This window comes from Coenobita brevimanus, chromosome 33 (assembly GCF_032717465.1).
Source record: "Coenobita brevimanus isolate Jiangsu-jjx chromosome 33, ASM3271746v2, whole genome shotgun sequence".
In the NCBI taxonomy this organism is placed as follows: domain Eukaryota; kingdom Metazoa; phylum Arthropoda; class Malacostraca; order Decapoda; family Coenobitidae; genus Coenobita; species Coenobita brevimanus.
The window spans coordinates 40,881,731-40,905,869 of record NC_136986.1 but is presented as its reverse complement, the minus strand read 5'-3'; the positions used below and the strand labels follow the sequence as shown (position 1 = coordinate 40,905,869).

General features: G+C 42.1%; 1 protein-coding gene across 2 annotated transcripts in view; it reads left to right on the top strand.

Moving 5' to 3' along the window:
• Mtmr6 (Myotubularin related protein 6) overlaps window positions 1-24,139 on the top strand; it is an 88,634-nt gene that overhangs the window by 34,408 nt on the left and 30,087 nt on the right. For both annotated transcript variants that reach the window (XM_080269432.1, XM_080269433.1), the window contains exons 3-8: window positions 9,756-9,881; window positions 10,593-10,727; window positions 11,241-11,373; window positions 12,386-12,618; window positions 18,870-18,978; window positions 20,969-21,110. In XM_080269432.1, the coding sequence (XP_080125558.1) occupies window positions 9,756-9,881; window positions 10,593-10,727; window positions 11,241-11,373; window positions 12,386-12,618; window positions 18,870-18,978; window positions 20,969-21,110 (878 nt within the window). The remainder of the gene's footprint in view (window positions 1-9,755; window positions 9,882-10,592; window positions 10,728-11,240; window positions 11,374-12,385; window positions 12,619-18,869; window positions 18,979-20,968; window positions 21,111-24,139) is intronic.

The following is a 24,139-nucleotide window of genomic DNA, read 5'->3' as shown; positions in this document are numbered from 1 at the left end:
GAGAGAGCAAGGGTGAAGTTTTAGAGAGGTTGGGAGGCTGAAGTGATGAAAAAAGCTGAGAGAGAGCAAGAGGAAGGGTTGAGAGAGGTAGGAGGTAGAAAAGAGGAAGGGAAGGGGAGGAATTTGAAGACAGAAAAGGTAAGAGGAAGGAGAGAGAGAGAGAGAGAAAGAGAGAAGATGGAACATGAAGGCTTTTATGATTGGTAGGTATGAAGGAAAGGGAAGAGAAAAGTTTGAGATGGTAGTAAGGTAGGACAGAGAAGAGAAATGAAAGTGAGGAAGGTAGGGAGGCTGAAACGGTGAGAGAGAGAGAGAGGAAATATAGAGTTGTGTGAGTGGGATGAATGACGAAGAGGTAGAGTAGTAGAAGGATGTGAGGGAGGTAGGAAGGTGAGAGAGAGAGTAATGCAAGGATGTGAGGGAGGTAGGAAGGTGAGAGAGAGAGAGAGAGGGAGAGAGAGAAGGATGTGAGGAAGGTAGGAAGGTGAGAAAGAAAGGTGGGAAAGGTAGGAAGAAGGAATTAAGAAAGAGATGGAGAAGTATAATGGAGGTGTAGAGAGGAAGGCGAGAAAGAAAGATTGGAAAAGTCGGAGGAAGGAATTGAGAGAGAGAGAGAGAGAGAGAGTAGGGTTATGAAAGTGAGTATGAGTAAGAACAATAGGGTGGGCGTGAGATGAACAACACCATGGCTTCGGCCCCTAACACCTCTTCCTTAGCGATTTATTTTTCGATACGGTTGGTTAATATTGATTTATATGTTGTTGTTTATGCAGAGTATGGCCATGTTTGAATGATTTAAATGGAACAGAAGAGGATAGGAAAGAGTAATAAGCAAATCGAATCGCATAGGAAGCGGTGTTAGGAAGCTCCCTGAACCAGTGGAGTAGACTGTAGCACCAGTCGAGCAGGGCAGTACTCCCGAGGTGGATGGAAAGCTGATGACAGGGAGTGCTGGAGCTCCCGTTTCATCAGCCCTCAGGACTAGTTCCTGACCATCCCCCTTTGCTGAACTTTTTCAGTGTCTCAGTTACACAGAGAGTAGGCCAGCATGCTCTCCAGTACAAATTTCTCTATCTATCTTCACCAAACTACATGCACAGTACACACTACACTTCCTATTCAAAATTCACCAAAATGGCATCAATTCACCCAGCCTCGGAGTCCCCAGGGGGGGGGACCATAAATGCCCCCGCCATCTGCCCCTCTCCCGGTGACGACTCGAGGTGCCTGGAACCACTGTCTGACTCTCTTCTTCTTCATTTCTGCAACATTCGCGGCCTTTCATCTAACTTTCGCTCTGTTGAGCACCACCTCTCCTCCTCTAAACCTCACCTTCTTTTTCTAACGGAGACTCAGCTGTCTGAGGCAACTGACAGCAAACCCTTTTCTGTATCCTCCTACTTTCTCTATACTCATTTCAAAGCCAAAGGTGGCTGTTGTGTATACATACGCAACGACTTATCTTGCTCTCGTGTTCCTGAACTTGATTCTTCTGAATTCTCCACTCTCTGGCTTCGGCTTTCCTGTCATTCTCTGACTAAATATATCTGTGCTGTTTACTTATCCCCTAATTCTACTGACTATCAAAAATTCTTCGACTATCTTACTTCTACGATGGAACACATTCTGTCCATTTCTCCTTTCTCTGAAATCTCCATTCTTGGAGATTTCAATGTTCACCACCACCTTTGGCTCTCCTCTCCTTTCACGGATCCACCTGGTGAACAAGCCTACATCTTTTCTATCCTTAATGACCTAGAGCAGCTTGTACAGCACCCTACCCGTATCCCTGACCGCCTTGGAGAGAGCTCCAACATACTTGACCTCTTCCTCTCAACTAATCCTTCTGCTTACTCTGTTAATCTTTTCTCTCCGTTGGGCTCCTCCGATCACAACCTTATTACCTTAACCTGTCCTATCGCTCCAGTACGGCCTGCGGACCCTCCAGGGAAACGTCGTCTGTGGCATTTTGGAGCCGCGGACTGGGAGGCCCTCAGGCAGTACTTCTTTGATTTTCCCTGGAATGATTATTGCTTCCATGGCCGTGAGCCATCTGAGTGTGCCTTGCGCATTACGGAGGTTATTCTCTCGGGCATGGAAGCATACATTCCTTTCTCATATCCTTTGACTAACGCAAGAAAGCCTTGGTTTAATCACGCTTGTTCTAATGCTGTCCGCAACAAGGAGAAGGCCTACAAAAGGTACCGGAGCCAACCCACCCCTGAATCACATAATCTTTACGTTTCTGCCCGGAATCGTGCTAAGTCTGTTCTTCGCTCTACTAAAAATAATTTCATCCATACTAAATGCTCTCAACTCTCCAACTCGAATTCTTCCCACTCCTTCTGGTACCTTGCCAAAAATCTTTCTAACAACTTTACCTCATCATCCTTCCCTCCTCTTTTCTACTCTGATGGTTCTGTAGCTATTTCTTCTACTGATAAAGCAGATCTTTTCGCACAGTCTTTCTCCTCCAATTTCACCTTAGACGATTCCGGTGCTGTTCCTCCATCACTTCCCCCCTCTGACTTCCTCATGGCTGACATTAAAATTTCTTCAGTTGATGTATTTTCTGCCATTACTGGCCTCAGTACTAACAAGGCATATGGGCCTGATGGGGTCCCTCCTGTTGTTCTCAAAAACTGTGCTTCTGTGCTTACACCCTGCCTAGGCAAACTATTTCGCCTTTGTCTGTCAACTTGTACCTTTCCTTCTTGCTGGAAGTTTGCTCTCATTCAGCCAGTCCCAAAGAAGGGTGACCACTCCCAACCCTCCAACTATCGTCCAATTGCTTTAACGTCCTGTATTTCAAAAGTTTTCGAGTCAATTCTTAATAGAAAAATTTTAAGGCATCTTTCCTATCACAACCTTCTTTCCGATCGTCAGTATGGGTTCCATCAGGGACGCTCCACTGGCGATCTTCTCACCTACCTTTCAGACTCCTGGTCATCCTCCTTTCGGGACTTTGGCGAAAGCTTTGCCATTGCACTTGACATCTCAAAGGCTTTCGATCGAGTCTGGCATAAATCTTTAATTTCCAAACTGCCCTCCTACGGTTTCTATCCTTCTATCTGTGCCTTCATCGCTAGCTTCCTTTCTGGTCGTTCTATAGCTGCTGTCGTAGACGGCCATCGTTCTTCTCCTAGATCTATCAACAGTGGTGTTCCTCAGGGCTCTGTCCTATCACCAACTCTCTTCCTTTTATTCATCAATGATCTTCTAAGCTGTACATCTAACCCTATCCACTCATACGCTGATGACTCCACCCTTCACCTTTCCATTCGGTTCCCGCAACGCCCATCTCAACAGTTACTTCAAGAAACAAGGGATGAGGCTATGGCACACCTAATGTCTGACTTGGCTCATATCTCTGACTGGGGTAAAAATAATATGGTTGTCTTTAATGCATCTAAGACTCAGTTCTTACACCTATCAACCCGACAAAATCTTCCACAGGTATACCCACTAATGTTTAATAATATTCAGATTAATCCTGCATCATCCTTGAACATGCTTGGGGTTTCATTTACTCGGGACTTATCTTGGAAAGATCATATTACATCTCTTGTAAAATCTGCTTCCAAGAGATTGGGTGTGCTAAGCCGACTCCGCTCTTTCTTTACCCCTGCACAATTGTTGACTCTATACAGGGGTTTTATCCGCCCCTGTGTGGAGTACAACTCTCATGTGTGGGGAGGCTCCCCACATACAGCTCTTCTCAATAGGGTGGAGTCAAAGGCTTTTCGTCTCATTAACTCTCCTCCTCTTACTGACTCCCTTCAACCTCTGTCTCTTCGTCGCACTGTTGCATCTTTATCTCTTTTCTATCGCTACTTTAATGGTCACTGCTCCTCTGAACTGTCTGCTTGCATTCCTCCACCTCTACGACGGGCGCGTAGCACCCGTCTGGCAGCAAACTCTCATCCCTTTTCTGTCCAACTCTCTAATGCAAGAGTTAACCGTTACTCCCAGTCTTTCATTTATGCAACAGGTCAGCTCTGGAACTGTCTCCCTCTGTCTGTATTTCCTTCTGCCTATGATCTCCAGTCTTTCAAACGTAGTGTGTCCAGGCATCTCAAAATGATCGGATCTTGAATTTGGCTCTCTATTGTATTTTGTTTTTCTCTTGGAGGGAACTGTTACTGCGGGCTCATGCCTTTGGTTCCTTCTTCCTCGCATTAAAAAAAAAAAAAAAAAAAAAAAAAAAAACTAGGGCCAAGATCACAACCATAGTCCATTCTAAGGTAGATTTATTACTCTCGACCGCTGCTGACACCCTTCCACACATACTCTAACTCGATCTCATGTAACTATTGTTCCGTTCAAAACTAGAACAATAATAACAGGTGCTGCCGTGCTGAAGTTAAGGTGATGGGAGTGTGGGTAAATGAAGGGCGTGGGTCATAGCCTAATGTACGAGAGAGGAATGGGGATGAGTAAAATTTCCGTAAACAGTAGAAATATCTTATAGTAAACAGTTAAAAACGATTAAGGTTTATTTTACGGATATTATATGCTCTTGATAGTTATTATTATAGTAGCGCCCATTCCATCTAAAGGCTAATCGTGTGCAATCTTACCTCAATACCAACACAATTTATTTTCTCAGTCCCGTTTTCTCTAGTTTTGGTTTTAGCTATTTTTTATTTATATGAACATGTTATATTGTATTAGCATTATTTATCTTGAATTTTTATTAATTTTTGTCATGTTTCTGATCGTTTTGTAAAATAAATTGTTACGATAATTTGTCGCACTCTCGAATGTTCTCTTTGGCGTCGGTGTCCGGTCGTGGTGGATGTGGTGAGTCGGTGAGGCAGATTATTTTTTTGTGTATATATTGCTTCATTTGTTACTGTGACCTTCCATTTATTCATCAGCAGTTTCTTTGGTGAATGGTGATCAAATGTTGTATAAGCAAGGGATAGTGACGGCTAAATAAATGCTGATAAAAAGGTGGGAAGTAGAGGGCCACCAACCTAACTTTATGTTCAATAGTTACGTACCAAAAGTGAAGAACAAGTTGGAATCGTAACCTCCAGAATTATAGACTATGATTTATGTTATTTTTAACCATTAATTATTAGGAGTAACGTTTATGTCCACTTCACAGAGAAGAACCACAATTAGGAACTACCAGAAGCATTTTTCAATATTTGTTTCCTGATGGTCTTTGTTTCTTGTTGCTTTAGTTCACCTGATTTGCACTTTCTTGCAGTGTTACTATGGAGCTTGGTTTGGTGATAATGTCTTACTCAAACCTTGGAAAAAAAAAAAAAAAAAATTTACTTTTGTACAACGTCTATTTGGGGGGTTGCGTTTGCCACTCATTACCCGGTATATCATGTTCTTCCTTCACTTACAATATTTTCAAAAAGTGTGTTTGCAAATGAAAACTAATCTTTGTTGTAACAGAAGACCATCAGTGGAGTACCACCAAATGAGCTGCAAATGACAAACAGAAAATGGAGGTTAGACAATGGATTTTTTATTCCTCCACAGTAATGTAAAAAAACAAAAATGATATGAGGCATTCCTTGGCAGAGCTCCAACAGTGCTATGTGGCCAAAATTCATAATGGTTTCCTCCATTATTTCAGTGTTGGTGCATTTGGTATTATTCCATGGAGTTCCCCAAATTTCCTTGCACAGTTTCATTTCATTTCGTTTATAAAGGCTGTCATCTTAAGTGTCAGGACCAACTTGCCTAGCCCCGGACTCCTACTCTCCTCATGAGGCAGCATAGGATTGAATGATGGATGGATGGATATAGGGGCTCTAAGATGCTCACGTGTCAGCCTTGGTCGCCTAATAGCAGCATTCCATGTGGCTTGATCTTTGGCAGCCTCCTAATTCAATCCCTTATCCTTGAGGTCACACTGACCTCGTCCTAGGTTTATTTTGGTCTGCTGCTTGCAGCCTTCCCTCCAGCATTCACACTTCTCACCATCTGCACCCAGTTGTCATCTCCCATCCTCTCCACATGACCAAACTATCTCAATCTAACCCCTCCTCATCATGACCAATACACTCCAGTCCCATCCTACCTCTTAACACTTCCTTTGTAAATCTACCCCCCCCCCCCAGGCCTCACATTCAGGGACACACTACACATCCATCTAATCAGTGTCAGTACTGTAGAGGTTTTGTTTTGGTTCAGGTGATGTGCATGTTGCTGGGAAAAAGTGCAGGTGAGCTCCCATTTACAAATGAAAATTTTTTGACAGGGATTGTCTTTCATAATTGTAAATTCATTTATGGCACCCACATTCTGCACAAATACTCAGGATTGCATAATTCATTCATGACACCCAAATTCTGCAAAACTATCATGTTACTCAAGAGCATGAAGTTAGGTTTATAGATGTCAGCCGTGGCGTCCTACAGAAGGCAGTTGGTTAGTTCATACCTGAAACATTTGCCTGTTTTGGATGAATTAGGTAATGTCAAGTTGTGTTGGATTAGGTCAGGATTGAACAATTAGTGACATTGATTTTGGAGCTGGATCAACCTGAGTGGCCGCATGCTGGGGTTTGTGTGTAAAACTGGTGGTTTTATAATTATCTTAAAACTTACACCTTCTGCAACTTTGTAAGGCCATCACAATGATAGTACACACCAGTTTATTCCCCCCCCAAAAAAATAGCAGTTGTAAATTTTATTCATAAAAGTTCTGCAGTTTAACCTGGCAAAATACTGGAGAGATTCTATGCATGAAATTTGCAGTTGCTGTTCCCCCCCCCAGTAAACTGTTAAAATAAACCCTCGCTATACCAAACCGTCCTTTCAGTGATTTACAGTTTTAATGACCACCTTGAGCTGGCCAACGTTATGTTCATTTAACAAATTTAGTTTGGTAAAAGGATGGATGCGCAGGAAACACTGACCAGCATGGTGTCCTTAAACACACACAAGCACGCACCCGCTCTCCTCTGCATTAGGCTGCAGGTGATCAGCATCATGAGCCATAAATAGTGCATTTTTCAAGAAAAAGAGCCATTTAGTCATAGCTGTATGTTATTGTGTATGACTGTACGGCTGAACGATGCTCTGTATTTAACGATCTTTGTTCGTTAAAGCCACGACTCCAGGGAAATTACTGAACATCATGATGTTCATCTGTAACGAACAATTGGCTTTAACATCAAGGGTCTGGTACCAATTAGTTCATTATATCAAGAGTGTGCTGTAGCTACATACCTTTAATTATCACTGTGATACCTTTAAAAAGCTGCAGAAATGCATAAAATTCAAGATATCAACTACCGGTAAACAACCTCAAGTTATATGTGCAAACCATGGCATGCATCCATCTCCCATTTGTGACTTTCAGGTTGATTCATCTCAGATGTCTTACATCACTTGTTTTTCAGTACTAACCTAACCTAATTCAACATAATTTAACCTAACCTGACTAACTGAAATGATTTGGGGATGAATGAGTTTGATGGCCAAATCGACCTACTGTCCTGTGTAGGATGCCACCACTGATGTCAACAAACTTTAGTGCTCTGGAGTAAACATTATTTCTGCAGCATTTGTGTATCATAAATGAATTATACAGTCTTTAAGAGCAAGTATTATTTCTGCAGGGTCTGGGTGTCATAAATGAATTGTACTATTGTGAAAGGTAATCCATCATAAAAATTTTCATTGTGAGTTAATGGAAGCTGTCCTACAGTTTGTCCCCAATTTTACACATAAACCACCTAAAGAACTTGATTGGTTAATTTAAATGAGAATTATGAATTACTCCACCAAGGTTGACAGTAAAAGAGCTATGTCAGATCACCCTCTCATGTGCTATAGCATTTCAGTGAAAACTGCATGATGGTTATTTACTAAGGGAAGTGCTGGTAAGAAAAAGTGTCATGTAATGCAGTGTACCAAGGCCATATGCCATGACTGTATGACAGTAAAACAAATCCATAAAGACAATTAATCTGCATAATTATTACAAAGTTAAATCAGCTTAGGCCGTGGTTAGGTGTAGGTCAGGTATGGTTCTGTTAGGTTTAAATAAATTTTAGGTTGACAGCTTCACTGTCATTTATGGAAAATATTTTCACAAAAGTGGGAAGATGCTGGAAAAGTATCAGGAAATTGGTAATAATACATTGTTGTCATGTTAAATAGGTAAGAAGAATATGGGAAATTTGTGCTTACCAATTATATATTGAACAGGGCACAACCATCGAGTAAGTCTATCTATCTGTCTATTGGTAGATGCCTTAATCCCGTAAGGGGTGGCCACAAACAAATCGCCTCCATGTCGCCCTGTCCCCTGCCATTCCATTACCCTGCTCCCAGCTCACACCCCCCTCATATACCTTTCCACTCCATCCCTCCATCTCATCCTAGGTCAAGTAAGTGCTGATTTCAAACCAGATGCAGATGGGAATTAAAATACAGTTTCCCACCACAATAATGCCTTTTGGCTCATTAATCATGTATTAATACCAGTTTATAATATTTTATCCTTTAACAACTGCTGTTTAAAAGCATTATTACTTTTTTTTAATGCAAAAAATGCCAGTGTAAAATTTGTGATTCTAATGAGGACAGTGCAGTCAAGGAAAAATTACTGTACTAACAATCTTGCAGCACCCCAGGGATTCAGGATATCTTGTGTCCATGAATTTAGAAGGAATAGTGACTACATTCTCTCTCACACACACACACACACACACACACACACACACACACACACACACACACAACTACATTCATCGGCTAACTGTCTACAGTAATCACTCCAATATCCGGATCAATAGAGCCATCAGTAGGTTCGGATATTGGTTTTGTCCGGATATTGGGCCCCAGCTTATGGACTTGTACTTACGGACCCTAACACAGAGAAACACCTATACAACTCCCTCCGGACATGCATAGCACCTATTTAACACCCAAATCACACCAATAAGGCACATAAATGACTGAAATAAATGCAATAGACACATAAAATGTGGGTTTAGAAGTATGTTCATACATTAATAAACATTCTGGTACTTATGGACTCTAACCGAACCTAACCTAACCGAACCTAACCGAACTCTGAAAAACACATTCCTACTGCACATGCATGAGGTAAGTTTAGTATGGAAAGAAGTACAGTATGACACTTTCTGGTAAGTATAGTATGGGAAAAAATACAATATGAAACATTCTGGTAAATATAGTATGGAAAATAGTACAACATGAAACATTTTGGCTACTTACAGCAAGTCCCTGGCCACCTCGATGAATAACCGCCTCCTCTCGGACTCTGGCAGTAAGAACGATTTCCTGAAGCACTTGCACTACACTCTTCCTGAAGTCTTGCACTGAACTTAGTCACTAACACACAGAAGTCCGTTCTTTTCACAGTGTTCACTTTAGTCCAAATAATGTTCCATTAAATTTAAGTGTTGCACATTAACTTTTCCCAAGCCATGGCGAAGAGCGTAGGTCTTGTCGCGGTGAGAGACAGGCGGGAAGTGGGGAGGATGCAGCGGCGCTCTATCGGACGTCGGAGGAATGACGAACCAAAACAATGCTCTCACGCGGCGCGCGCGGCAAGTTCAAATTACGGACGGCAAAAAATCGATTTTTTTTCCAATTTTTTTGGATTTTCGGACCATTTTGGGAATGTTTGATCCCAGGACGATAAGGTTCGGTTAGTGGGGATGTTCGGTTATTGGGCGTCCGGATATTAGAGGGATTACTGTATTTATATCTTGTTTATCATTCTTTCATAACACGCCCTTTTGCCTCCAGATCTGTGACACGTACCCCCAAGAGTTGTATGTCCCTGCAGCCGCTCCCACAAAGGTTATCCTCAGCAGCTCCAAGTTTAGAAGTAAAGGCCGATTCCCAGTCCTCTCCTACCTTCACAAGAACCAGGTCAGGAAGTGTGTGTGTGTGGTATGTATCAACCACACCATACCCCAGTGAGTTTATTTTTTTCCTTCTCCAGTTTATATTTTTAGTTATATTCTTTCAGTTTATATTTGTGGTAAATTTATATCCACCTCGTTTACCTAAGTAAGAAAAAATGTATAGCTAAACAGTATATAGCTGCTGTACTGTATAAATGGAGGATTACAGCTACCTTCACAAAAACCAGGTCGTGGAGACAAGTGGCCCTAAATCCAGCCTCACGCAAACATATATCTGGTGGACTGCCATGTTAAATCCCCTCTTGCACTCCCATCATTGTAGGGAAGAAGGAGTGACGAGGAATTTTTGTATAACCAGGCAGTGGAGCCATGTTATATTGGTGTATCTGAAGGCATCCCATTCCACCGCCTGATCTCATATTTTCTGCTTACTAATACGATCATTTTTCTCTCCCTTGTGGCACTGTAATTGTTAGTATACAGTTCAGGTATTGTAGGTCTCATTTTTTATAGTGAAATGGCGGGGGACAGGGCAGCGTGGAGGCGATTTGTTTGTGGCCACTCCGTATGGGATTAAGGCATCTGGCAGTAGATAGATTTTTAAAAGTTTATTCTCCAGGTATTGTAGATCTTATTGTTTATAGTTTACTCTCCAGGTATTTTTGATCTACCGGTAATTCTTTTCTATGTACTTAACTGGGTTCACTTCCCCCAGGCTGCAATATGCCGGTCGTCTCAGCCACTGGCCGGGTTCAGTGCGCGGTGTGAGGAGGACGAGCAGCTGCTGGACTGTATACGCCAGGCCAACCCCAATGCTGCCCATATGATTGTTGTTGACACCAGACCAAAGGTACATTGATAGATACTGACAAGAATATGCGCAGAACAGTATTATTATGTGATGAATGAATGGGTATTATGAGTATTTCATTCATCTTAAATGTCAGGACCAACTTCCTTAACCCTGGGCTCCTCCACTCCTCATGGGGCAACATAGGATTGGATGATGGATGGATTATTATTATTATTATTATTACCGATCACTAGCTCTGGAGGATTGGATAGCTAGTAATGAATCACATCATAAAGAATTTTTAAAAAGGTACAAGACCACATTTTTCTTGTGAGTTTGGGGCCAAGTTTCTGAATAATCTTTGAATGATACGTGGATGGTTGAGCTCCCATTTTCACCAGGCATGATGTTTGGTAGTTCTCCCACTTATCATTTATTTACCTTCTTATTTACTTCATTTTTATCTGGATCCTTTTGTAATCCTTTTTTTCGGGTCTTGATGATGGTGATACAAGGATAATTTAGCACATCATTGCACATAATATATTAATGCCTTTAATAACATTGCAGATTAATGCTATGGCCAACAGAGCAGCAGGGAAGGGCTATGAAAATGAGGCTTATTATGAAAATATCAAGTTCCACTTCTCAGGCATTGAGAACATCCACGTCATGAGAGCATCATTAGCTAAATTAATTGAAAGTAAGTTCGTTGTAAATTAATGTAATGAAGTTATTGACAAATGAGGAAGTGAAGGATCATTGTGGTATGGATGTGGATGTCATAGGAAGCATTAGGAGAAACACACTGAGGTGGTTTGGCCATGTGGAGAGGATGGAGAGTGAGAGACTGACAAGGAGAGTGTATGTGAGTGAAGTGGAGAGGGGAGAGGGAGGGATGGAGTGGAGAGGTATATGAGAAAGGGGGAGGGTGAGCTGGGAGCAGGGCAATGAAATGGCGGGGTACAGGGCAACATTGAGGTGATTTGTTTGTGGCCACCCCTTACGGGATTAGGGCATCAGGCAATAGATAGATAAATAGAAGTTCATTGTAAATTAATGGAATGAAGATATTGCACATTTCACATTACGGTATAATCTTTGCTGTTGTACTTATATTGGTTGCATACATAACAGATAATACTGATATGCAGAATTAACTAGTCAGGAAAAGATGGCAGAAGACTTCTTTAGCTGCAGAGTTTATGGGTTTAGGGTTACGCTGTGATAACTGGTAATGCGAAAGTTTTAAAAAAAGAAGAAAAAAATGATAGCCAGATTTTTATTATACTTGAGTAGGACCAGTAGTTGTGAAGGGGTAATTGAAGGCTGTTTCTGACCCTGTTAAGCTGAATATTATCATCTGGTGCCATTAAGAATATGAGGTGCTCCGAGCCAGAGGGGCGACCGTGTATTTTGCCTATTTTCGGTAATTAGTTGTTAAACTTTGACATGGCTAATTATACAGCATTTTATTATTTACCTTGAAAGTGATAGCCAAGACGATTAAAATGGTGGTAAACATGACATATTTAAAGTATATTACAGTTTGATAATTAGATGTCAAAGCAAATAAGCAAAATGCACGGTCGCCCTTTTGGCTCAGAGCACCTCATAGGAAATTATGACATGGAACTGAATGGGTTAATAATAGAGTTGTTAGTATGTCTGTAAAAGCAAGACTGTTAATTCCATCTTCCTTCCCCTGACTACAGCCTGTCAGCTTGTCACGCCTTCCATGAGTGGGTTCGTGGGCGGGCTTGAGGCGAGTGGGTGGGTGAAGCACATACGGGCGGTTCTGGAAACGGCAGCCTTCATCACATCAACAGTAGCCAACGGTGCCAGTGTGTTGGTTCACTGCTCAGATGGGTGGGATCGCACCGCCCAGACCTGCGCCCTCGCCCAGCTCCTCCTCGACCCATACTACCGCACTCTTAGGGGGTTCCAGGTGAGGCCACGAGATAGATTTGTATTCTTATCTAGGTTTGTATTCTCTGATGTTATGAGAGAGAGGAGATAGGTTTGTATTCATTAGGTTAAGTTTGTATTCTTGTTGGGCCATGAAAGACTGCTAGGTTTATATTCTCTGCAGTTGAGGTTTGTATTCCTGAGACGTTAGGCAGTGAGAGTGTTTGTATTCTCTCATCAGGTTAGGTTTGTATTCTTGTGGGGTCAGATCATGAGAGCCAGGAGGTAGATTTGTATTCTCGTCAGGTCAAATGTTAGGTCAGGATGGGATTTAAATTGGTCCTCTCATCTGGTTAGGTGTTGTGAGGTCAGACCCTGAGATACAGTAAGGTTTTTATTCTCATTTAGATGGAGGGATGGAGTGGGGAGGTATATGAGAGAGGGAGGTGTGAGCTGGGAGCAGGGCAGTGAAATGGCAGGGATCTGGGTGACATGGAGGTGGTTTGTTTGTGGCCACCTCTTACGGGATTAAGGTGTCTGGCCACAGATAGATACATTGATAGGAAGTTTTCATACATGTCTTTCAAAGCGATATTGTTTCATGCTACAATTTACTGTTCTGTTCCATTCCAAGTCTTCTGATGTGGATATATATTGAGTAGTTAACAGTGAAGGTACTGTTAACAGGAATGATAGGTGTTATAGCTACTTTGTTTTTCTCTGACAGAATTTGGCAGATTTTGCAACTTAAGTACTAGTCATGAATTTCACTAGTCATGAAATTCAATAAGCTCTTGTTATGAGGTAGGAATAAGTCCCCTTGGTTACTGCAGGCGGGTCCTGAACTTAGGAGCTAATTGCAAGCAAGGATTTTGCTCATTAGCGGAATACTTATTAAACAAAGTCAAGAACTTGTGGGAAAATTAGGGTTAGGGAGCGAGACCTCTGAGCAACCTCCCCCCAAACCACCAAAACTGACTTTCTGATCATTTTAAGCTGGAATAAGGGGTTAATACAAGAGGGTAATACACCTGAAATATAAAAGCAGCATTAATATAAGCAGAATAACCAAAATTATAGGTAAAATAGGGATGGAGTGAACAACCAGCCAAGTAACCTCCATCAACCACCAACACCTGTGACAGACAGTTTTAAGCAGGAGTAAAGGGATAATACACATGAAATACAAAAAACAGCATTTGAAAATGGACAGCTGCGGCGCGACCCTCATCTCGATTCTCGTAAGTTGGCATTTGGGGGGATTTTACCTACCGGGTACTCGTTAAACTGGTGGTGGTGCAGATTTCAAGACCTCGTATTAGCGAATTCTCGTTAAGTGACTGCTTGTTAACCAAGACTCGCCTGTAGTCAAATTTATCCTCCACTCTGTTTACACCAGCCCATGAACTTCAGCTGAAAGGGGTTCAGGATCTTTGTCAGATGATGAAAAATTGACTTTCTTGAACCTTTTAGATAATGGGCTTTAAAGCTGTCTTACCATAACCTATGGAGAGGAGGGTGAGCCCTCTATTTTTAATAAGAATTTGGAGAGCATATGAAGAAGATAGGATGTGTCTGGCCTTACTATTTTGCTGCTACCTGCATAGTGTGACGTACATGTTGGTCAGATTTCCATACATGTTACACTTACAAATATGACAGATGAATTCCCTGTGGCTGGACAGTTTTGATGATGTGGCTATTACATATTCTAGATTATTATTACTGAAATGTACATTATCAAAATAGGATTGGGATGAAATTTGTTTAAACACGTGTGAGCCCCACATCTGGTTGAATAGGCTTGTGAGCTATACTGTAATTTCTGTTATTGTATTAGTCTCACGAATATAATCAGTGAGTTCCATGTCTATTTATCTATCTATTGCCAGATGCCATAATCCCGTAAGAGGTGGCCACTTGACTTTGAGTTATTTGTTTTACGGGGAGGGGCACTAACCCTCCACCAACCCACTTGTTGACACGTAGGGAGCACGTATGGTTTGGTTATATGGTTACCACCCAGCGTTGTAAATGGTTTCTTGGCTTACAGGAAACCATTTGGCTTGTCACTCATTGTAAAGCCATCTGTAAAGGAAAGAAAAGCAATAAGAAGTGGCAGGAAAGATGGGAGAAATAGGAAGAGAGGAGGGCAGGCACAGAAAAAGAATGATAAAGGCTAAGGAAGAAGTAGGAATGTGACCAGGTAATTTTAGTGATAATGGGTGTTATGTTCGGTGGATTATTATTAGTTATCCATCCATCCATCATCCAATCCTTCGTTGCCCCATGAGGAGCGTAGAAGCCCGGGGCTAGGCAGTTGGTCCCGACATTTAAGATGAGAGTGACGAGCCTTACTCATCCCTGAGTGGCATTACGTGAGCAATAAACCCCAATCACCCCTTGGATATAAACCTGCACCGGTTCAATCTGACTGGAGCACATAATTACACACTAAACCACCAGGCGCCAAAATTTGGTTATATGGTTACCACCCAGCATAGTAAATTGTTTCCTGGTGTACAGGAAACTCTTTGGCTTGTCACTCAGTGTAGAGTCACCCACAGGCAGAAGGAAGAGTAAGAATGAAGGAATGAAAGACTGAAAGACACAAGAGGGAGTGTAAAGTCACCTGTAGGCAGATTTTTATTAGTTATATGTAGTGAAATAGGGTTAAGGTGCACATTTAAATATTTTCATGAGCCATACTGCTGGAGGAGAATCACAGCCAGAGTTTCAGACTTAATACTGATTTGTCCGCTGTTAACTCCTTGACTCCAATGACTCCCCTCCCCCCATCTCTCTCTCTCTCTCTCTCTCTCTCATTTAGCCTACTATTCTCTGAGGGAGGGAGTTGATGGATGTTTGTATAATCAGACAGTTCCACCACCCAGTTATATCAGTGCCACCACAGAGGTATCCCTCTCCAGAACATTCTCTCTCTCTCTTTTTAATGTGAGGAAGAAGGTAGCCTATGTAAAATAAAAAAAAAACATTATGCAATCAAAGAGGTTATGATGATAATAGTAGGTTTTGCTGTACTCTTTTTACTCTAACCGAGCCTAAAATTTGCCATCCCTCCATCGTGAATGCCAAGTTATAACAGCAGATTATAATTAGAATATTATGCTACTCACAAAGAAGTGCTGTGTAATGGATGTAGAGCCATATTAATGTCTTGTTCTACCACTGAGCTATGTGAAATAAGCTGCAAAAGGACAAAAATAAGGGGCAAGTTAAGGTGAAAAGAGTATAGGATATGTGGTGACTAGTTTGCAATGTCATTTGTTGCAATAGTAGTATTTCAAAAGTTTTCGAGTCAATTCTTAATAGAAAAATCTTAAGGCATCTTTCCTATCACAACCTTCTTTCCGATCGTCAGTATGGGTTCCATCAGGGACGCTCCACTGGCGATCTTCTCTCCTACCTTTCAGACTCCTGGTCATCCTCCTTTCGGGACTTTGGCGAAAGCTTTGCCATTGCACTTGACATCTCAAAGGCTTTCGATCGAGTCTGGCATAAATCTTTAATTTCCAAACTGCCCTCCTACGGGTTCTATCCTTCTATCTGTGCCTTCATCGCTAGCTTCCTTTCTGGTCGTTCTATAGCCGCTGTTATAGACGGCCATCGTTCTTCTCCTAGATCTATCAACAGTGGTGTTCCTCAGGGCTCTGTCCTATCACCAACTCTCTTCCTTTTATTCATCAATGATCTTCTAAGCTGTACATCTAACCCTATCCACTCATACGCTGATGACTCCACCCTTCACCTTTCCATTCGGTTCCCGCAACGCCCATCTCAACAGTTACTTCAAGAAACAAGGGATGAGGCTATGGCACACCTAATGTCTGACTTGGCTCGTATCTCTGACTGGGGTAAAAATAATATGGTTGTCTTTAATGCATCTAAGACTCAGTTCTTACACCTATCAACCCGACAAAATCTTCCACAGGTATACCCAATAATGTTCAATAATATTCAGCTTAATCCTGCATCATCCTTGAACATGCTTGGGGTTTCATTTACTCGGGACTTATCTTGGAAAGATCATATTACATCTCTTGTAAAATCTGCTTCCAAGAGATTGGGTGTGCTAAGCCGACTCCGCTCTTTCTTTACCCCTGTGCAATTGTTGACTCTATACAGGGGTTTTATCCGCCCCTGTGTGGAGTACAACTCTCATGTGTGGGGAGGCTCCCCATATACAGCTCTTCTCAATAGGGTGTAGTCAAAGGCTTTTCGTCTCATTAACTCTCCTCCTCTTACTGACTCCCTTCAACCTCTGTCTCTTCGCCACACTGTTGCATCTTTATCTCTTTTCTATCGCTACTTTAATGGTCACTGCTCCTCTGAACTGTCTGCTTGCATTCCTCCACCTCTACGTCGGGCGCGTAGCACCCGTCGGGCAGCAAACTCTCATCCTTTTTCTGTCCAACTCTCTAATGCAAGAGTTAACCGTTACTCCCAGTCTTTCATTTATGCAACAGGTCAGCTCTGGAACTGTCTCCCTTTGTCTGTATTTCCTGCTGCCTATGATCTCCAGTCTTTCAAACGCAGTGTGTCCAGGCATCTCAAAATGATCGGATCTTGAATTTGGCTCTATATTGTATTTTGTTTTTCTCTTGGAGGGGACTGTTAAAGCAGGCTCATGGCCTTTGGTTCATTCTTCCTCGCGTTGAAAAAAAAAAAAAAAAAAGTAGCTGCAACTCTAGACTCCTCTGAATGTGAACTCAGTGGACTGCAGGCTGAAATTATCCCTCTGCAGTTCAAATTATCCCTCTGCAGTTCAAGTCATCCCTCTGCAGTTCAAGTTATCCCTCTGCAGTTTAAAGTATCCCTCTGCAGTTCAAATTATCCCTCTGCAGTTTAAATTATCCCTCTGCAGTTCAAATTATCCCTCTGCAGTTTAAATTATCCCTCTGCAGTTCAAGTTATCCCTCTGCAGTTCAAATTATCCCTCTGCTGTTCAAATTATCCCTCTGCAGTTCAAATTATCCCTCTGCTGTTCAAATTATCCCTCTGCAGTTCAAATTATCCCTCTGCAGTTCACCTTCCTGTGGTGTAAAACTCTGGGTACAACTTCCAGCCATGAGTAGAATTAGAGGGTGAACAGAAACTGGCTTACTAGTCCATATTATGTGTATCTGTATGTCAGTTTGTCTATCATTTTATGCTTAATGAATCACCTCCATGACATGAGCTTCCACCATAAAGTTGCCCTGCCTCCAGCTCATCACCCCTCAGCCCTCACTCTTATACCTCTCCACCCCATCTCTCTTTAACCCTTTAACTGCGGGTGTCATCCCAGAATGACATTGCAAAAACTGGACCAAACCACGGGTGTCATTCTCGAATGTTTGTGAATATTTGGATACCGCGCGTTTTTTCCGTGCGCCAATTGTTTCATGGGAGAGTAGCTATTATGTTTTTTCACTCCAGCCGACCCCCCCCTCCCCCCCCTGGGCCCCCATCTCCCACCCCCTGGGCCCCCCACCCCACCCTGGACCAAACACGCATCAGTATCTGTCCAGCTGTGTGAGTGACAACACTGCTGATGTGGCAGTGAAGTGCAGGCAATTACAGTGCCTTTTACCTGCCTCAGTGAACACAGAGTGGGTGTTTATCGTATGTGCAGTGTTCATATATGTTTATAGTATTATTATCAGAATGAGGCTGGCATTTGGTAATGGTGAGTGAGCGAAAAATAGTGATTACAACACCGCTGATATTGCAGTGAAGTGCGCGCAATTACAGTGCCTTTTACCTGCCTCAGTGAACACAGAGTGGGTGTTTATCGTATGTGCAGTGTTCATATATGTTTATAGTATTATTATCAGAATGAGGTTGGCATTTGGTAATGGTGTGTGAGCGAAGGTAGTGGTGTGTGAGCGAAAAATAGTGATTTTAGATCGCTCACTTCTAATGGCACTGCCCATCCAGTGATAGTCAACGAAATCATGAAACCTACATCATTGCAAAGCCGAAGGTTAGTACGTTTTAATGGTACCTTATTTTTCGCTCTAGATTTAATCTGTGCAGAGTTATAAAGGTTTAAAGTTTGTTTACATTTTGGCTGGAACCCCCGCGGGAGAGGCCAGTCGGGGCAAAACAATGCCTGCGGTTAAAGGGTTAATCTTCCCCTTCTCCTCACTCACATTTTCTTAGTCTCTCATTCGTAAGTTCTGGAGATAGATATATTTTGCATCATACAAAAGCATTTGCACATCTGAGAAGTAATGATGATTGGAATATCAGTAAAATTAATGTTTTTAACTTTTTTGTGTCTCACAGATCCTGATAGAGAAGGAATGGTTGAGCTTTGGCCACAAATTCACTGACCGATGTGGCCATATCCAGGGTGACAGCAAGGAAATCTCTCCCATCTTCACACAGTTTATTGGTAAGTGTCTGTTCAGTAGCTGTTTTGAAGTCAGTTGTAGCTATTGAGATTTTACATCCATATGCTTAAGCTTTTATTTGCACGAGGGAAGGCAAGGCATTTTTTTTACAGTAATTTCAGAAGCCTATGACAGATAAAATGTGTTTGGCCTGTGTCATTGGTGAGTATGCTCGGTAATTTAGAATACAGGTCGATGAATCCAACATCCGTGGGCATCACAAATACCTTCATCATCATCATCATCATCCTGACCTCCTTTCCCGTCCTAGGGCAGGACGAGAAGTAGCAACATCCAGACAGCCCAAGTTTTTCCACTCCAGTGGGCCACGCTTCCATTCACTCATCATTCAGGCTCCCGGATTCCAGGCTTTATCTGCAACACTACCATATCATCATGAATGTCAAACCTCATAAATTAGAGACACCTTCCCCATTGCCTCGTAATTTTTATGCAGATACCCATTACGATTGAAGCACTAGTGTTGATGTATTACCCCCATCAGGCTGTGGCAGGTTTTATTCAGTGTATTCTGTGACAGATTGTGTGTCAGTTGGATATATATGGACCCTGCACTTAAATCACACAGTTAGATTTGAACTTGCTTAGTTTAAGATGTTTTCAGTACACAAAGCTCAAGATCACTCCAACCTCAAGAGTTTAATATCTGCAATCAGTATATATGCAGGGGCGCACCCGGAAACTGAGTAGGGGAGGTATCCAAAATGCTGTACTGACAAGTCCTTGTGTGCGAAGCAAACCCATACAGCTGTGTGGGGTCCCGGTGGAGGGGTACTGTATGTCCCTCAGGATCCTTTTTTTTTTTTTTTTTTTTTTTTTTTTTTTTTTAATAACCAGTAATTGATGAATAGATCATTGCACTAAAATAATTCAATCAGTGGCAACTGTGTTAGTGGGGTTTCCAACTGAACACGTAAATCAGCCATTTGCCACAAGGTGCAGTGGCACCAAGAGCTAAATGTTCAATAGAAAAATAGAAAAAAAAGTTCAATATTTGACATTGTACGGCAGTGCTGAATTGCATTCAGATGATTCAGGTGTATGAAAGTTTTCATGGCTTGGGATAAAGGCTGACTGTCAGAATAGGCCTGGTCAGAGTGCACCCTGCAGTAACTGGAGGAATCAGACTGAGGGGGGTTTCCAGGAAACCACCCTGGGTGCGCCCTTGATATGATTAACCCTTGAATCTGTTTGGTCTCTTTTATATCTTACTCCTGCCATTGTGATACATTTTCATTGAGCTAAAGAAAGACCTGGCTTAAGGAGTTAAGTTTATATCTAACCTCTCCAGTTTGAAAAATCCCTACAAGGATGAATAAAATGTTATGTGGTGGCAAGCATAAAGTGCTAAAGATGTTCCCAGATGCAGTTGGTTATTGCAGCATGATAATTTGATGCCAAAAGTGTTAAAATCCATGTAGAGGGTTGGCTTGCATATGAGGTGGAGCAGAGAAGTTCAGTGATTTGAATGAGTACGGTATTATATAGATGTTTGGCCCAGTTTCTCTCGATGCTTTCTTATGGCCATGTCTGGATCATGTCAAACCTGTTTATTAGTAGGAAAAGGCATTAGGTTGATGGTGAGTTCTCAAGTTACTTTTACACAGCACTTGGTATATCTTGTATTTGAGGGTATATTCACAGTGCCTTGAATTTACTGTATTAAAGTGGAAATTTATGCCTGCTGATTAATATTGTTGATTGTGAGAATGTGGTAGTTTTGGTCTAATATGGTCCAGGTTGGGCCAGAACTGTTATTTCCTCTCACAGAACATGATTGTATAATTCCTCTATCTTATACCTGTGCACAGTATAATTTCCCCTCACTTATTGTCTGTGTAACTAATTTATAAATGCAAAGTTAAGATGATAAGTTCTCAAAGCGCATTGTTATGTTTGTATCCCATTAATGCTTCCCCCCCCCCTTTTTTCCCCCCCCAACATTTTTTCATCCATCCTTATCCCCTCCAGACTGTTCCTGGCAGCTCCTACAGATGCTGCCGTCTGCATTTGAGTTCAATGAGCGTTACCTACTGGTCCTTCACGATCATGTTTTCTCGTCACAGTTTGGCACTTTCATTGGTAACTGCCAAAAGGACCGTGTTGATCTCAGGTGGGTATTTGGTTTTAGAGAAAGCTCAATTGAAGCCGCCTGTTCTGATGATGTAGTTTTTACATTTTGTTATTACTGTTTTCAGATTATTCAGCAGATGGGGAGATTTGGTTGCACAAGGCTTAATGTTGAATGTTTCTAACCTCGTCACTATGAATGGTTTCTTCAAGGCTAATAAAATTGTCTGGAGGTAACAGGAATTAATCAATAAAATTTATTATCAGAATGAAGGGATTGACAATAATAATAATAAAATAAATCAGCTTTACTCTTTGTGTCCCATCAGGAATTTACAAGTCTAGGGTTAGACTGCTGTACTTAGTTCTCTCTCTCTCTCTCTTGAATTTTTGTGGCTCATTTTCTTTTGATACAAGTTTTTTATTAATACTGATATATATTTCATGTATATCTTGAATGCTAGAGTGGGAAATGTAGCAGTTGAAGGCGTAGTTGGTATGCATGGTGTGCCTGGAAGAAATGAAAATGGGGAACGAATGATAGCGATGTGTGTTGAGCGAGAGATGGTGATTGGGAATACGCTGTTTGAGAAGAAAGATATTTATAAGTATACATGGATGAGACAGGAGGGTGGAAGGGCTGTTGATAGAGCTTTGATAGACTATGTGGTTGTGTCTAGGAATGTAATAGGAAGATTGTTGGATGTGAGAGTTCTGAGAGGGGAGGGTGGAGGTATGTCTGACCACTACCTGGTGGAGGGAAAGTTAAGAGTAGGTAAGAGATGGGTGAGAGCTAGGAGGGTTAGGTGTGGCAGGGAGGTTTTGAAAGTGAGTGAGTTGGATAAAAGAGAGAAAAAGATAGAGTATCAGGAGAAATTGAAAGATGAGTGGAACGCAGTGAAAGATCGGGAAAATGGCAGCGTGGAGGAGGAATGGCAGTTGTTTAAGAGTGCTGTGGTGGGGCATGCAGAAGAGGTGTGTCGTGTGAGACGTGTGGGTGGTGGTGTAAGAAAAGGAAGTGAATGGTGGTGCGAGGAAGTAAGTATGGCTGTGGCTGAGAAGAGACGTGCATATGAAGTGTGGCTGCAGAGGAAGGATGAGATGTCATATGAAAGGTATAAGGAAAAGAGGAATAGAGCGAGAATGGCTGTGCGTGATGCTAAAGTGGCAGCAGATGAGAGGTGGGGTAGGCGGCTGTCAGAGAATTTTCAACAGAATAAGAAAATGTTTTGGAAGGAGGTGAAAAGGGTGCGAAAGGGAGAGTCTGGGAAGGAAGAACGAGTAAAAAGCAGAGGATGGAAGGATGTTAATTGAGATGGATGCAGTAAGGAAGAGATGGGCAGAGTATTTTGAAAGATTGTTAAATGTAGAGGAGGAAAGGGTGGCTGAGATTGTGGCGGATGGAAGGGTGCAAGGAATAAATGTGTTGGGAGAGTTGAATGATTCTTTGATCATGAAGGAGGAAGTGGAGAAGGCAGTAAAGGAGATGAAAGCAGGGAAAGCTGCAGGTATGGATGGGTGTGCTGTGGAATGCCTGAAGGGTGGTGGAGTGACTATTATTGACTGGTTAGTAAGATTGTTGAATGTGTGCTTTGAGAAAGGTATAGCCAGTTGACTGGGCAAGTGCTTGTGTGGTCCCGTTGTATAAAGGCAAGGGTGATAAGTATTAATGTACTAGCTTTAGGGATATAAGTCTGTTGAGTGTTGTAGGTAAGGTGTATGGTAGAGTGTTAATTATGAGAGTTAGAGAGGGTACAGAGGGAGTGATTAGTGATGAGCAGTGTGGCTTTAGGAGAGGGAGGGGATGCGTTGATCAGGTGTTTGCTGTGAGACAAGTGTGTGAAAAGTATTTAGCGAAAGGCAAGGATGTGTTTTGGGCATTTATGGATTTAGAGAAAGCGTATGATAGAATTGATAGGGAGGCTTTGTGGACTGTTTTAAGATTGTATGGACTTGATGGTAGGTTACTAAAAGGGGTGAAAAGTTTTTATGTAAATAGTAGAGCATGTGTAAGAGTGGGAAATGCTGTGAGTGATTGGTTTCCTGTGAGAGTGGGGTTGCGACAGGGATGTGTGATGTCGCCTTGGTTGTTTAATATTTACATGGATGGTGTTGGAGGTGAATGCAAGAGTTTTAGGTGGTCTAAGTCTGGTAAATGTTGATGGTGGAGATTGGAATCTGAAGCAGCTGCTGTTTGCAGATGATACTGCACTGGTGACTGATTCAGAGGAGAGATTGAGACAGTTGGTAGAGGAGTTTGGAAGGGTGTGTGAAAGGAGAAATTTGAAAGTAAATGAGAATAAGAGTAAAGTGATGAAGTGTACGAGGTTGATAGATGGTAGGGGGATGAATATAGTTTTGAATGGTGAGTTGCTTGAGGAGGTAGATTGTTTTTAAATATCTAGGGTCACATGTTGCTGTGGATGGAAGAATAGATGCAGAAGTGAAGTTTAGAATAAATGAAGTAGGAAAGGTGCTGGGAGGAATGAAAAAAGTGTTTAAATGTCGTTCGCTTAGAATGGATGTAACGAGAAGGCTGTATGAGGGTGTTGTGGTACCGACTGCATTATATGGGGCTGAAACATGGAATATGGGTGTAGCAGAGAGGAAAAGTTTGAATGTAATGGAGATGAGGTGTCTTGAGGAGTATGTGTGGAGTGACGCGTATGGATCGGGTGCGAAATGATGAAGTGCGAAGGAGAACTGGAGTTGTTCGGGAGATGGCTGGTAGAGTTGAGCAGAGGGTGTTGCGATGGTTTGGGCATATGGAGAGAATGGATAATGAGCGATTGGTGAAAAAGATAACTAGATCTGATGTGAGAGGTGTAGGGCTGAGAGGAAGACCACGAATAGGATGGATGGACAGCGTGAAGAGAGCGCTGGATGCGAGAGGGATGTCTGTTGAGCAAGGAAGAGTGGCTGTGCGTGACAGAAATAAATGGAGAGAAATTGTGAATGAATAAGTGATGACGCAGCCCTGAGGGGATATTCTCCCGCATTTGGTCTGATCAGCTAGTCAGGTCAGGTGTGGGTAAGGGGATGGGTCTGTTATGATGTGGCAGGGGTAAACCA